The following is a 13,704-nucleotide window of genomic DNA, read 5'->3' as shown; positions in this document are numbered from 1 at the left end:
GCCCTGTTCAAACGACCAGCTTCTCGCCAAACTCTGCAGGAGCTTGGAAATGATCCTGATCATTTGAACCCGGCGTGTTTGAGAGAGAAGCTTGAAAAACACGCAGGATACCGGCTCTCCGGGACTGCAGTCTGACACCTATGCCATCATAAATGTAGTGCGAATGCAGTGGCTAAATGACTTTCCAAACTGGTTCCACAAGAAGAATTGGATGTAGGTGACGAACGCGCAGCGTAAGGACGACGTGCCTTCATAGCCAGTTTGCTTCGAGGCCGACCTGTTTTGCACGCTTCCGATGTCTTTTGTGGCGTCTTTGCCGATTGACGCGCGCGCGTGTGACGAAAGGGAAACCACAATGGCTCTTTTCAGCGAGGCGATGTCAAACAAAAGTCAAGGTGCCCGCGGCAGGCCACGACAGGGCGGAATACGTGAAGCGAGGCTTTCAAAGTAATGCGTTTGACGCCCTTTTTGGCGGCGTACTCGCTCGCGTTCGCAGTTTATAACTTTACTGCTTCCGTGATATTTAGAACGTTTTCGAGTCGCCGTTGTGGGATCAGGGTACGCTGACGATGTTAAATAAAGGCGAGAAACCGCAACGGGATGGCTTTTGTTTTGAAATACGGGGCGGAAGTACGTCGCTGGCTTGCGTCTCGTGTGCCGAGGCGTTGCAGCTGATCCGAGGCCGCCTTTTCGGGGAGTCCCCAGCCTCCGAAAAAAGGAAAGAAAAACCGGCGAAAGGACGAGCGGCGGTCCCGCGGAAGGCCGGCGACGGACGGACGGACGGACGGTCGGTCGATCGCGACGAGGCGGCGGAAGCCCGACGTCGCTAGCGGCAATCACCGCTTCCGAGAATCGCCCGCCTTTCCCGGACGTTTCCCAGCGCCTCCGCGCGGCCGGGATGCGGACGCCGTGAGCGGGGCGGGAGGCGAGGTCCCCGAGCCCCCGGAGCCGCATGGACCCGCGCCGGCAGCGGCAGCATCCGCGGCCGGGATGCTAGCGAGCCGAGAGGCGAGCGAGCGTCGCTGAGGCGCCGCCTCGCGTCCTTGGGCCGCCGCGCCCGCTGCTGTCTTTGCCCCCCAACCCCAACCCCCACCTCCCCGACCCCCCTTCCCCCTCGGAGGCGGCGATGCGGGCGCCCCGGCCGGGCGGATGAGCCCGGCGGCGGCGGCGGCGGCGGCGGGGCCGGCGGCGGCGGCGGCGCGAGTCGGGGGTCCGCTTCGGAAATGGTGTCCCACAAGGTGGTGGCGGCCGTGCTGGTGCTCAACGTGTACATGGGCGCGCAGTCGGCGGCGTGGCTGCTGGGCGGCGTGCTGCTGTCGGCGCTCGTGGCCCTGGCCTTCCTCAACGGGCCGCGGCTGCTGGACTGGGCCAGCTCGCCCCCGCACCTGCAGTTCAACAAGTACGTTCTGACCGGCTACCGGCCCGTCTCGTCGGCGCAGGACTGCATCCGGAGCCTCTTCTACCTGCACAACGAGCTGGGCAACATCTACACGCACGGTACGGCTCCCGGTGTAGCGAGTTCCTGGCCCAAGCTACCGTCGCATACGTATGATGGATTAGTAGATATGCGAGCGGGGAAGCTATCGATACATCGGACTTTTTATTGGACGGCGCTTCCACGTCGCAGTTCAGTTCCAAGTTGGATTCCGGCTCGCTCTAACATTCCTGCGCGGGGTTTGCGTGATCTCCCCTAGCCTGCGTGTTTATTTCTACGGTATTGGACAACGCTTCCACGCCACAGTTCGGTTCCAAGTTGGATTCCGGCTCGCTCTAACCTTCCCGCGCGGGGTTTGCGTGATCCCCCCTAGCCTGCGTGTTTGTTTATTTTTACGGTCTCCTCCCGCATTCCAAAAACCTGCCGCATTCACGTGGCAGGTGAGTTGGACGTACCAATCTGCCCTTGGGTGTGATCGCGGGCTCGCTTCCGCTGCCCGAAGCAGGAAGAAGGGCTAGCGATCAGAAAATGCTTCTTCTGGGAAGGGGAGGAGGACCTTAGAAAGGGCTTGGCGGGCGAGGGCGTAACTTTGGCTTTTTGGCCTCAGGCATCCCGCTGGTGTGCTTCCTGGTGCTGCTGCCGCTGAACATGCCGTGGTCGCAGCTGAGCGTGCCCTGGTTGGCCGTGGTGCACTTCCTGGCCTGCCTGTCGCCGCAGCTGGGCTCCGTGCTCTACCACCTCTTCATGAACCACCAGGGCGGCGAGCCCGTCTACCACACCCTCCTCAAGCTGGACGTCTGCGGCATCTGCATGATCAACACGCTCGGTACGTAGCCGACCCGAGGTCCCGCTCGGGACTAATTCCGACCGCGCGTCGGATTCGTCGGGCGGAGTTTCAGCGTAAAAGAAAAAGAAATCTAACCAACGAACCTGCAAATGCACGTTTGAACTAATTTGCTCTCAATTGGAAAAGAACAATGCCGTCTTCAGCATGAAATTGGGTTTGCGAGTAGGTGCCGAAACCCTGTTAAGATTCCCCAAAGCGGTTTAAACGAAAATGGCGAAACCTGACGCCGGTCGCGGCTCGACAGGGGCGCTGCCGATCCTGTACAGCACGCTGCTGTGCTACCCGCGGACGCGGACGGCGGCGCTGTCGCTCTACATCCTGCTGTCGGCCTACGGCATCTACTGCGCGGTGACGGCGCGCAGCAGCGTGCGGCGCCTGCGCTCCTTCGCCTGGCAGGCGCTCTTCCGCCTGTCGGTCTTCCTGCTGCGCGGGGCGGGCCTGGGCGGCGGCAGCCCCACCTCGCTGCGCCACTTCCTCACCATGGACGCGCTGGCCCTGCTGGGCGGCGTCATCAACATCGCCCGCGTGCCCGAGCGCTTCCGCCCGGGACTCTTCGACTACTGGTGCAACAGCCACCAGATCATGCACGTGCTGGTGGTGGGCTCCATCCTCTACCTGCACTGGGGCGTCCTGGACGACCTGCGCTGGATCGACACCTACCGCTGCCCCTCCGACTGAGCGCTCGCCCTTTGACCCCCGGGGCCCTCCCCGCCGATGACCAAAGGAGAGGGGGCGAAAAATCCCCCCCCCCCCCCCCGAACAGACGCTCTCTCCAACTTGCGGCACCAGCGGCGCCGAGGAAAAGTGCCGCGTCTTTTTGCGCTCAGGCCAAAGAAGAAGGCGTGGAGTCGCCGCCATCTCGGCGTCGACCCGCCGCGTTGGAGTGACTGGAGGAGTTTGATGGAAATGGCGCTCGGCCGCCGCCTCGGCGTTCGGGAACAAAGTGGAAGTCTGGAGCTTCTCTCGGATAAAAGTAGTGCTTTGACACCACCTTGCGGCAGCTATCTTAAAGTGAGTTGAAGAGCTTCGTTTCGTGCAATTTTTTGTTCATCGGATTTGAACCGCCGCCATCGACCAGACAAACGTTTTCATTGGTTTTAAAGTAGTGCTTTGCCGCCGTCTTGTGGCATTATGACGTGAAGAATCCATGTCAACCAAATGACGTTTTGCTCCCATCCTGCGCCGCCCGGCTTTCAGAGTTGTTGAATTGGAGGCGCGGGCGTCCGACTGTCCCGCGTGTTTTGGGGTTCTCTCGGACCGACGCACCCCGTTGGAACGATCGGCTTCGTGATGCGCTCTGCGGGAGCTTGAAAGCGTCCCGATCCTTCCGATGAGGTGCGTCGGAGGGAGAAGGTTGAAAAACATGCGGGGCGGCGGCCCTCCGGGACTGGACTTCCACACCATCGGAGAGCGCGATGTCATCGGAGACGATTCGCCGCCATCTTGCGACATCCGCGGGAGTCGGGCTCGACGGAACTCGAAACCGGTTCTAAATTTGAAGGTTGGCGCTTGGGTCTGGCGGCCCCAGCCTTACCTTTTGGGAAATTTGCTCTCCTCCGACCTCTCGGTAAAGGTCGTTTTTACGAGCGTGGAAAGTTGGGGCCGTCCGAAGCTTTGATGCCGAAAAAAGGGTCGAACTCCGGTCCCCGCGCCATTTCCGCTCTTCTCTCGTCACCGCACCCGATTGAAAGCATCGGGCTGGTTTTCAGGCTCCCGCCGAGCCGGCTTCCAATCTCGGCGTGTGAATGGGCTGAGAAAAGCGGAAAAGGTGCGGGCGACTTCTCGTTCCCCGGCCCGCGCTTCCAACGCCGCCTGTGATTTGAAAGGTTGCAATTGGGCCTCACGATGTATTTCTCGGCCGCCCGAATATGTCGGGGCCGCGGTTCGGAGACCGCCAAGTCTCGGAAGGCGGCTCGGGCGAGGGAACGGATCCCGTGTTTTGTTGGGGGGGAAGGTAAGAAAATTGCTGCATGATTTCAATGAATGCTTTTTTTATGCGCATTGTTCCACTGGACTCACCTCGCTGCACTTTTGGTTTGGAAATGATGTATGCACTCGCAAAAAAAAAAAAAAAGTCAGCTGTCTCCCAGCGCGCCTACGCTCACACGCTAGGATTTGATTTGTGGCCAACGCACGAGCGTCTGGAAAGTCGGCGTCAGTTTCTTTTGCTCTCCCGAGGGCTCCCGGTGCGGAGACCTAACGTATACGTATACCGCGCATGGCGCCCGTAGTTCCGACGTCGATACTTTTGGAGGGAAAAGGCCAGTCAATCTATGCATCGGTCACCGACGGGGGGAGACGGACGCGGGCCGGACCCCGTTTCCCCGCCTCTCGGGGTGCCGTAACGGTAGCGGCCCCGGGCGGGAAGCGGAACCTCCGGACGGCGGCGCCGCCCGACAAAAGTCGCGGGGAACATTCGGGAAGGACCCCGCGGACCAGCGCGTGGCGCCCTTTTGCGCTTCTCTCCGGATTCTGGATTGTGCAATAAACTCAAGTCTATATTTGTAAAGGTTTGCCGTGCCGTTTGTTCCAGCCGCGCGGAAGAAGCCGCTCGGGCTTCCGCCTCTAGTCGGTCCTTTGAACGACCGTTCAAAGTCCAAGAGACAAACGTTTCAATCAAGAATCTACATCCCGATCTAGTTTGGAGTCAGAATCCAAAGGTTTCACGACAAGGATGGAGAGTTTTTAGTCTTTTGGAAACGATGAAAAAAAACAGATTCCAAAATGTACTGCTGTCATTAAGGTGGGTGTTTTTAAGATAAAAAGACCAATCTGCTGCTCCCGTCATGTAGAAGCATCTTCCAATCGGTTTGCTCTTAAATTCAAAAGCAAAATCTGTCACGAAGAATCAGTTTGAGTCGCCATATTTGAGTTGAACTACGTGGTCCCGGCCGAAGCGGCTCCCAGGGCTACTTTCGACTTGCTCTTCTCCGGCGCCTTGAAGGCATCGGGCCCGTCGGAGGCGGCGGCAAGAAAACGCAAGGCCGCGGCCTCGCTGCGCTCAAGGTAACGTCAAGGTCTTCAACTTTTTGCATGATCTTGTTGAGTTTTGGATTTTGACAGCGCGGTTGCGTCGCCATCCCCGCCTACTTCCTGTCACACTTCCTACCTCTTTTTTGTTGTTGGCGGCCTTCTTCAACCTTCTTCCTCTCCTCGCTCATTCCGGCGGCCGACGCCGAGCAGCAGCGACCTCGCCCTCGCCCCCTCGCCATCTCCAGCGACCAGCAGGTAGGCCTTCGTCGTCGTCATCACCACGTGCACGCACCCGTCATTTGGAATTTCGGCGCACTTGAGCGCGCCGGGCAAATATTGGAGCGACGGTGAACGTTCGGGGGCCGCTGGCTGGCTTTGGTGCCAACGCTTGCACTCGCTTTTGAGTGACGCCTTTGCGTGCGACTGACTGAGACAACCTGGAGGCCAAAAAGTTTGCCTTGTTGTCAAGTTGGTTTTGAAAAAAAAAAGAAAAGCGGCAAACCAATCTTCGGGTTAGGGGGACGCCTCAGCCCTCGTTACAAACAAGCTGAATTTTTGCACGTCTTTTTCCCCCCGCGCGTGCATTCAATTTTATTTTTACCCGCACACCGGCAGGCAGACAAAAAAGAAGCGGAAGTTGTCGTGAAAGGCAACAGCCGCTTCCTCTTTCGCCTCGCTCATAAATGGCCTCGTCACTCGCTTCGAGAAGAATAAAGACGAACTCGTTCGGGGGTTTGAAAACGGCTGGCGCGCCGCAGGTGGGCGCCATGTCCCGGCAGGTGGTGCGGAGCAGCAAGTTCCGCCACGTCTTCGGCCAGGCGGCCAAGGCGGACAACTGCTACGAGGACATCCGCGTGTCCCAGATGACCTGGGACAGCAACTTCTGCTCCGTCAACCCCAAGTTCCTGGCCATGATCGTGGACGCCAGCGGCGGCGGCGCCTTCATGGTGCTGCCCCTCGCCAAGGTCAGAGCGCCAACCTTTTCAAAGGTCTCGAAACTTTCCGGCGAATGAGGAAGCTGTCTCGGCAAGCGCTTTTGCCCATATTTGGAGTTCAGTCCGCGCCGGATGCGGCCCCGCTTTTCCCGCGCGCTTCCTTCGCTGACGAGCGCTGCGGCGAGCGCCTCGTCCAGCCCGGCGCCGTGTCCAAACCTTAACTCCTGAAAAATAGGTGGTGAATAAGATCACCTTATAGTTCCCCTCTCTCCGTTAAGGTCCAAATTGCAAACGTGCGGCGTGAACGATTCCCCGGCCGCCTCTTGAAAAATGCTCGAATCCTCCTTGCGTTCTGCTGGAGGGTTCCTCGCTCTGGCGCCCGTAAAGGAATCCCGAAGGCGATCAAAAAAGACTCTTTTTTTTGTTTTTTTTCCGGTGTCCTCATGACCGCGCTTAGACGGGGCGCATCGACATGTCCTACCCGACGGTGTGCGGGCACACGGGCCCCGTGCTGGACATCGAGTTTTGCCCCCACAACGACAACATCATCGCCAGCGGCTCGGAGGACTGCAGCGTCATGGTGAGCGCGCCCCCCGCCGGTCGGCCGTCTCGGCGCGCGCCGCCTGACCGTCCGCCCTCCCGCCGCAGATCTGGGAGATCCCGGACGGCGGGCTGAGCTCGCCGCTCACCGAGCCGCTGGTCAAGCTGGAGGGCCACTCCAAGCGCGTGGGCATCCTCAGCTGGCACCCCACCGCCCACAACGTCCTCCTGACCGCAGGTCAGCGGCGCCGCCCGTCCCCGACCGCTCTTTGAACGCCACGCATTGGCGTTCAAAGCGTGTCCTTCCCAGAAACACGCTAAACGCGACGCACCGTGCAGTGTTTTGCGAGGCAGCTCCGCATATATGACGTGCTGAAGAGAAGAGCTAACCCTAGCTAGCGTGTTATCCACGGTCACGACTTGTTGGATCAACAAACAAACTGCTTATATCAGAAATGACAACGGTCTTGCAAAGAAAGCACAACTTACACACACTCGTGGGGCACATTTCACAGAGACGGACGACGGTGACCGCTCTCAAGTGAAGCCACGCCGTCCCTCCTCGCTACGAAATATCGTCATATCGACAGCGGCCGGGGGCGGCGCCAACAAACAAAGATCCAGCCAAACAAAGCGCAAATGTATCAACCGTTAAAAGATTAACTCAATCCCGTGCGGACCGGCGCTTGGGGGGAGGACCCGAGTTTTGAAGTTAGAGGTTAGGACAAACCGTTCGTTTAAATCGTAATCACTGTCTCAACATTCACGGCAAAGACAATTCTAAAGAAAAGTTGATGCGCGTAATTTGCTTTGGCAGGCCGCATAAGATCCTGTGGCGGGCCAGATCTGGCCCCCAGACCTGGACACACTGCGCACTGACAAGATTTATTACAGCCACGATAACACGAATACCCTTTTATGTAGAAATAGATCATATAAATAAATAGTTTAAAAATAGAAAGAAAAAAAGCACCCTCTGCCGGCTGCAGGGGGCAGCGCACCTCCACTTTTCAATCCATGCATGGCTCCAGAGCCACGCGTGGATCCGATTCAGCGCCAAACCGCCAACAAACAATCGAGGTTGCACAAATACATATGGGAAAGCATTGGACGCCCCCCCCCTCCACCGCGCTCACTCAGGCTGCGACAACGTGCTGATCCTGTGGAACGTGGCCCGCGGGGAGGCGGTCGTCAGGATGGACCAGGTCCACCCGGACCTGATCTACAGCGCCTGCTGGAACCGCGACGGCTCCAAGATCCTGACCTCCTGCAAGGACAAAATCCTGCGGGTGCTGGACCCGCGCAAGGGCGCCGTCCTCGCCGTACGTACGCCCGCCGTCCGCCCGACCGACCGCGCGGCGGTCCCGCTTCTGCTCGAGGTCCCGCTTTTGCCGGCCGGCAGGAGAAGGAGAAACCTCACGAGGGCTTCAGGCCCGTCCGGGCCGTGTGGGTGTCGGACAGGAGGATCCTCACCACCGGCTTCAGCCGCAGGACCGAGAGGCAGGTGGCGCTGTGGGACCCGGTGAGTGCCCCCCCCCCCCCCCCCCCCCCCCCCCCCCCATGACGACGATGGCTCCGGAGCTCTCCCGCTCTTTTAAACGCACCCTTTTTCTTTTCTTTTTTGTCGTAGGAGAACTTTGCTTCCCCGCTGACTCTGCAGGAGCTGGACACCAGCAGCGGCGTCCTCATGCCCTTCTACGATCCCGACACCGGCGTGGTCTACCTGTGCGGCAAGGTCGCCCGCCGCTCCCTTCTTGACCAAACGGATTTGCTTTGCGCCCGGGCCTCTAACCCAGTCCAATGCGCTCGCCCCATTTTCGCACCACTTCTTTTCTTAAAGGAGAAGTCTTGTCTTTTCTTTTCTAAACGAGCCCCTCTAATCAAAACAATGTACCCGGATTCATGCCGCGTTTGAAAAAGGCAAATCGAGTGGCGAAAGGCACCCGAGTCGGCCATTTTGTCGCAGGCCGCGGCGATTGGTCGCCGCCAATCGCGGTCGGGCTTGCGGAGGTCGCGTGACAAGTGAAAAAACAGGTGCCTTGCGATTTTCGGGTGACGGCCGGCCGAAAGCCAAACCCGCGAGATGGCTCCAAAACGTACACTTCTCCCCGTACGAAAATCCTCAATTGACATTGACATCGTGCCGCGACGCAAAAAAAAAAGAGCGGCAAATGACTGCTTTCGTCTAAAAGAACCTCACTTTACGGTAGTTGCGAGACGCGGGCAAAGCCGTCCAAACGAAAGTCCTCGAGGACCGCCGACGTCGCTCCCGGACGCCGCGCGCGAACGGGCCCGGGCGCAAACGCGGCGGCGCCGGCGACAAAAAGGTGAGCGGCGAGGCCCCCCCCGCAGGGCGACTGCAGCATCCGCTACTTCGAGGTGACGGAGGAGGCGCCCTACGTCCACTACCTGTCCATGTACGGCAGCAAGGAGAGCCAGAAGGGAATGGGCTACATGCCCAAGAGGGGCCTGGAGGTCAACAAGTGCGAGATCGCCAGGTAGCCCCGTCGCCCCGCCCGCCCTACAAAATCGTTGGCGAATGCATTCGCGGACCCCCGGCGCTCGGCCCACCGACTCGCTCTCGTACGCTGGACCTTCATTTACATATTCCGTATGGTATATAAGAACGCGGTATTTTGACCTTTTCCCGCTCCTTTTCGAACAAAGCCTGTTTTTTCTTATGTCGGGCTTTACTCTCAATTTGATATTCTTTTGTAAGTATTTTTCATGGGTTAGGGTTAGAAATAAACATGTTCCGGGATGTTAGCATGGCAGTCAACGGCGCCGTTTGTCGTCCGCAGGTTCTACAAACTCCACGAGAGGAAGTGCGAGCCCGTCGTCATGACGGTGCCCAGGAAGGTGACGCCATCGAAGCGCTCTGAAAAAAAAAAATGGCCGCGTATGGCAGGCGCGCGTTGATTTTCTTTGCCGCCGCGCAGTCGGACCTGTTCCAGGAGGACCTGTACCCCGACACGGTCGGGCCGGAACCTTCGGCGGAGGCCGACGAATGGTTCGCGGGCAAAGACGCGCCGCCCGTGCTCATCTCGCTCAAGGGCGACTTGGCGGCCGCCACCAAGGCCAAAGAGTTCAAAGTTCACAAGAGCCTCCTCAAGACCAACTCGGCCGGCGCCGCTCAAGCGGACGGCGCCGCGGGGGTGAGGAGGGCCTTTTAGTTATTAGCCAGTACAACGTCGCCATCAGTCAAAGTATGAGCGTCGTAAATCGGCTCATTTTTATACTGCCCGAAATCATCCGGCGGGCCGTAAGCTTGACGCGGCCGCACTTGTTGCGTGAACTTTTCGGCCGAGCTCGCAAACGTTGATTTTCTGCTTCTTTTCAGGACGTGTGCGCTCTGAGGCGGGAGTTGAAGGCCCTGAAAGCGTCCCTGGAGGAACTTAGCGATCGCGTGGGCTTGCTGGAGGGAAAGCGTTAAACACGCATTTTTCATTTGATTTTTACATTCAAAAGAAAAGAGAAAGAAACCAAAATAATGAATGAGAATAGATGTCGACATCTACCCGTAGAAACAAAAAAGTCACTCCAAGCTCAGATTGTCGGTCCCCCTTTTTTTAATATATGCTATTAGTTTCAAATAAAATCGATATTTTCCAAGCCTTTGGGTGTTTTCCAAAGCATTTTTTTTCTGAATACACAACAATTGTGCGTTTTTTTTTCTGAATACACAACAATTGCTTGAAAAAGACATTTAATCGCTCGCTAACAATGCTAACAAAACTTCAAGCGGCGTTATTCAAACTGCCAACAAAAGACTAACAAGCGAACAAAGAAAAAAGAGCGGAGGCAGACGGCGGCCCGCCACAGTTTAGAACGAGAAGGGAACAAACGCCGGCAGTCGGTACGCCGCGGCGACCTCAGTACGGATTCGACTTCCGTTTTGCCCTTTCGACGAGTTGGAACGCTAACGCGGCAGCGTTGGCTACGCCGCGGCGGCCGGAGCACGGCTCTTCGGGCGACAATTTACAGCGGGGCGGGGCGGAGCGGAGGCGGGGGCGGAGGCGGGGCGGGCTCACACGTAGTTCTTGCTGGGCGCCGAGGCGCTGTTGCTGTAGTACTTGGCGGTGCCGCCGGAGCCGCCCGACTTGGGCCTGCTGAAGCAGCAGAGGAGCCCCCCGGCCAGCAGGAGCAGGACCCCGGCCCCCCAGCCCACGTAGATGCAGGCCCCCAGCTCGCGCTTCTGCGAGCCGGCCAGCAGGGGGTCGTTGAAGTCGCGCACCACGTTGTGGGCCGACCAGCTGACGGGGATGAGCAGGACCAGGCCGGCCAGGAGCAGGCCCGCGCCGGCCGCCAGGCTGATCTTGGGCTTGGCGTCCTCGTTGTCCACGCAGGTGGTGAAGTCGGCGCCGCAGAAGACCACCAGGAGGCTGAGGCCGGCCAGCATGCAGCTGATGATGGTCATGGCGCGGGCCGCCTGCAGGTCGGAGGCCAGGACCAGCAGCGAGTCGTAGTTCTTGCACTGCTGCTGGCCCGTGCTCTGCACGGCGCACGACTTCCACAGGCCCTCCTGGTGGCTCTGCCGACAAAACCCGCCAGCGCCGCCGTCAGGGACCTGCGCCGCCGTCAGGGACCTCCGCCTCCCCCCGCGCCGGGAGCTGAGGGGGAGGAGCGGAGGCCTCCCGGGTCCCCCTTCGTTCCCCGCGCTCAAACTTCCCGGCCGGGATCCTCGTCGTCTTCTCGCGTTGCTGACTTTCGGCGGCTAAACTTCCGGTTCTAGATACTTTGCGATTCTAGACACCTTGTGGCGTTGTGGGATTTCAAACATTTTTTTTGTAACATTTAGCCTGCGAGCGCGCGTACTTTTCCACGACCCTCTTCCTTTTAGTCGCATTCCTATGCGAGAACGAGGACGTCCTCGGACGTTAGTTTGGTCTGCCCGCCTCTTTGAAGGTAAACCACCTCTGCAAGTTACCGTTCGTAGCAGGGGGGGCCGCTTTAAAAGTACGTCTTAAATTTGGGCATTTTGTAAGGTTATCGGAGGGGGCGCGCGCGCGCTCGTACCTGCGCCGTGACGATGTTGGAGCCCGTGAAGGACGACACCTTCCAGCGGGGGACGGCGCAGCACACGATGGCCCCGATCAGGCCCAGGACCCCCAGGGCCACGCACACGATCTGAATGCCCACCGATCCCATTCTGGAAAAACAAAGGTCAAAGGTCAGCGCACGGTCAGTCAGTCCACTGACGTTCAGCATTAACAACAAAGCGGGACATTTAAAACTATACTGTATTATTTGCTATTTTTTGCGGCCTTTCAAAATGGCCCGCGGAATGCCAAGGGTGTTGCCCCGCGCGCTCAGACCAAGACAAAATGGCGCGTAGCTTTGGGCTGCCTTGGAAAACGAGCGCCTGTCTCAACAGGCCCGCTCACGCAGGCACACGACCGCTCCCTAGAAGCCAGAACGCAAACTCGCCACATTTGCACATTCTACTCCTCGTTTGGTTCACAAAGGGGAAAAAAACACAAAAGGAAAGGCGGCAGATTTCTATTTGCCTCGTTTGTGCTAAACTTCAATCGACCTTTTTTTTTTCTTGAAAAGCACCTTTTCTTCTCTTGGTTTCCATACTTTACTCGTCTGTTTTTTCTGTCCAACTTCTCTTTTTTGTATTCATTTTTCTTTCAACGGAAACGTATGTGTTTGATGTTCCTTTTATTGGTTTTCACTTTTGTTGAGGGTTTTGACAGTTTTTGGCTCATTTTTTTGCACAGGATTCTGGCAGTATTTTAACCAAGGGAAGGGATGGAACAACCTCATTTTTGTTGTGCGGTTATAGTTTCTATCCGCAGACCTTTATGACTGAAATGAACGACGTTTTTAAGAACAATACGATTGCCTGGACTTGAAATCAGAGACCAGAAAAAAAAAAGTTCAAAGGGGGGATCGGTAGCAAAAAATGATTTTTTTTTTTTTTTTTGGTCATTCTTTTTTGTTTTTTGACATGTTATCGACACCTGGTTGAAATTTCAGCTCCCTGTCGTCGTCTTTCAACGCTTTCCATTTATTGTGCAACGCCTTTGACGAAAAGATCAAAGAATTGGACAAAAAAGCCGCACGAGGGCCAAACAGCCGTTCCCCAGAGTTATTTCTCCTTTTAGTTTTCTTTTGAGTGTTTTTTTGACATTGTCATCCCGTTACAGTACAAACGTACTTAGGATTGGACTAAATAAGGCACAAGGGTTCAATTCCCCTGTAATGGAGTCATTTGATTTCTTCTTTGAACGCTTTTTTGTCAGAGTTATTTCTTGTTTCTTGTTTTTTATCTGCGGTCCGACTTTCAATTTTGAATCTTGCTCATCATCTGGAATATTACGTGATGTTTAGCAAGTTGTTTTGTCATTTTCATGAGCCGCAGCGAGCCGAACAGACAAAGTCGCAAGTTGAAATGGATCTTTCGAGCGTGCAATTTGAAGCGGGATCGGCGTCAAATCCATTTGCGGGAAAAGAAGTGCCCTTACCTCAGCGGTAGGCCCGATTGGTCTGGACAGATGTCTTTGTGGGCTTTTTCTTTGTCTCGCCGTCGGCGTGGAGTAGAGCTTGTGAAGAGATGCCGGGACAAGATGCAGTATTTGAGCAGGAGCAGGAATGCGACGTGCAGGGCGGGGCCGTGCCCACCCCGCACTGGCCGACCGGTCGGGACTCGTCCTTTCCTCTTCTTCTTCTTCTTCTTCTTCGTCTTCTCTTTGTATCCCCCCGCACATACGGTTGCTGTGAAAAGCTTTTTTGCCCGCATCCTGTTTCTGTGTTTTTTTGCAGATTTTTCTCTCTCAAATGTTTCTTTTCGTCATACATCTATTTCAATATCACACTTGTAGACAACTCGTGGATATGAATTAAAAAACTATGCAGCTTGTAAATCATTGGTGGCAAATTTAAGGGTCTTGATATACTGACAAATCCAAGAAATATTTTCTAGCGTGTTTCACTAGGTTTAAGTTTCCTAGATGTACCGCAGATTGAAG

The 13,704-nt window shown here is 56.7% G+C and overlaps 3 protein-coding genes across 4 annotated transcripts; 2 read left to right on the top strand and 1 right to left on the bottom strand.

The window, feature by feature from the left end:
• The first annotated feature begins 20 nt into the window (after window positions 1-20).
• Window positions 21-4,791, top strand: paqr4a (progestin and adipoQ receptor family member IVa). The gene is made up of 3 exons (XM_088437282.1): window positions 21-1,497; window positions 2,043-2,261; window positions 2,527-4,791. Exons 1-3 carry the CDS (start codon window positions 1,224-1,226, stop codon window positions 2,958-2,960), a joined length of 927 nt encoding a protein of 308 aa, XP_088293408.1. The 5' UTR covers window positions 21-1,223; the 3' UTR covers window positions 2,961-4,791.
• Window positions 4,792-5,400: 609 nt separating this feature from the next.
• On the top strand, window positions 5,401-10,347 carry coro1a (coronin, actin binding protein, 1A). 2 transcript variants are annotated; one of them, XM_088437273.1, is made up of 11 exons: window positions 5,401-5,510; window positions 6,014-6,220; window positions 6,648-6,770; window positions 6,839-6,968; window positions 7,871-8,052; window positions 8,133-8,252; window positions 8,361-8,465; window positions 9,083-9,228; window positions 9,532-9,589; window positions 9,670-9,885; window positions 10,071-10,347. In XM_088437273.1, the coding sequence occupies exons 2-11, from the start codon at window positions 6,023-6,025 to the stop codon at window positions 10,161-10,163; spliced, it is 1,371 nt and encodes a 456-aa protein (XP_088293399.1). In that variant the 5' UTR covers window positions 5,401-5,510; window positions 6,014-6,022; the 3' UTR covers window positions 10,164-10,347. The 2 variants fall into 2 exon arrangements, with proteins under 2 accessions (XP_088293399.1, XP_088293401.1); XM_088437275.1 differs by lacking the exon at window positions 9,083-9,228.
• Window positions 10,282-13,368, bottom strand: cldni (claudin i). Its single transcript, XM_088437283.1, has 3 exons — window positions 13,201-13,368; window positions 11,747-11,879; window positions 10,282-11,261 (listed from the first exon to the last, which is right to left on the bottom strand). The coding sequence occupies exons 2-3, from the start codon at window positions 11,876-11,878 to the stop codon at window positions 10,758-10,760; spliced, it is 636 nt and encodes a 211-aa protein (XP_088293409.1). The 5' UTR covers window position 11,879; window positions 13,201-13,368; the 3' UTR covers window positions 10,282-10,757.
• Between the last annotated feature and the right edge of the window lie 336 nt (window positions 13,369-13,704).

Source organism: Hippichthys cyanospilos, chromosome 16 (assembly GCF_059441005.1).
Source record: "Hippichthys cyanospilos isolate Australia breed blue-spotted pipefish chromosome 16, RoL_Hcya_1.0, whole genome shotgun sequence".
In the NCBI taxonomy this organism is placed as follows: domain Eukaryota; kingdom Metazoa; phylum Chordata; class Actinopteri; order Syngnathiformes; family Syngnathidae; genus Hippichthys; species Hippichthys cyanospilos.
Note: the sequence above shows the minus strand (reverse complement) of the source record. Positions and strands in the feature narration are given on the sequence as shown.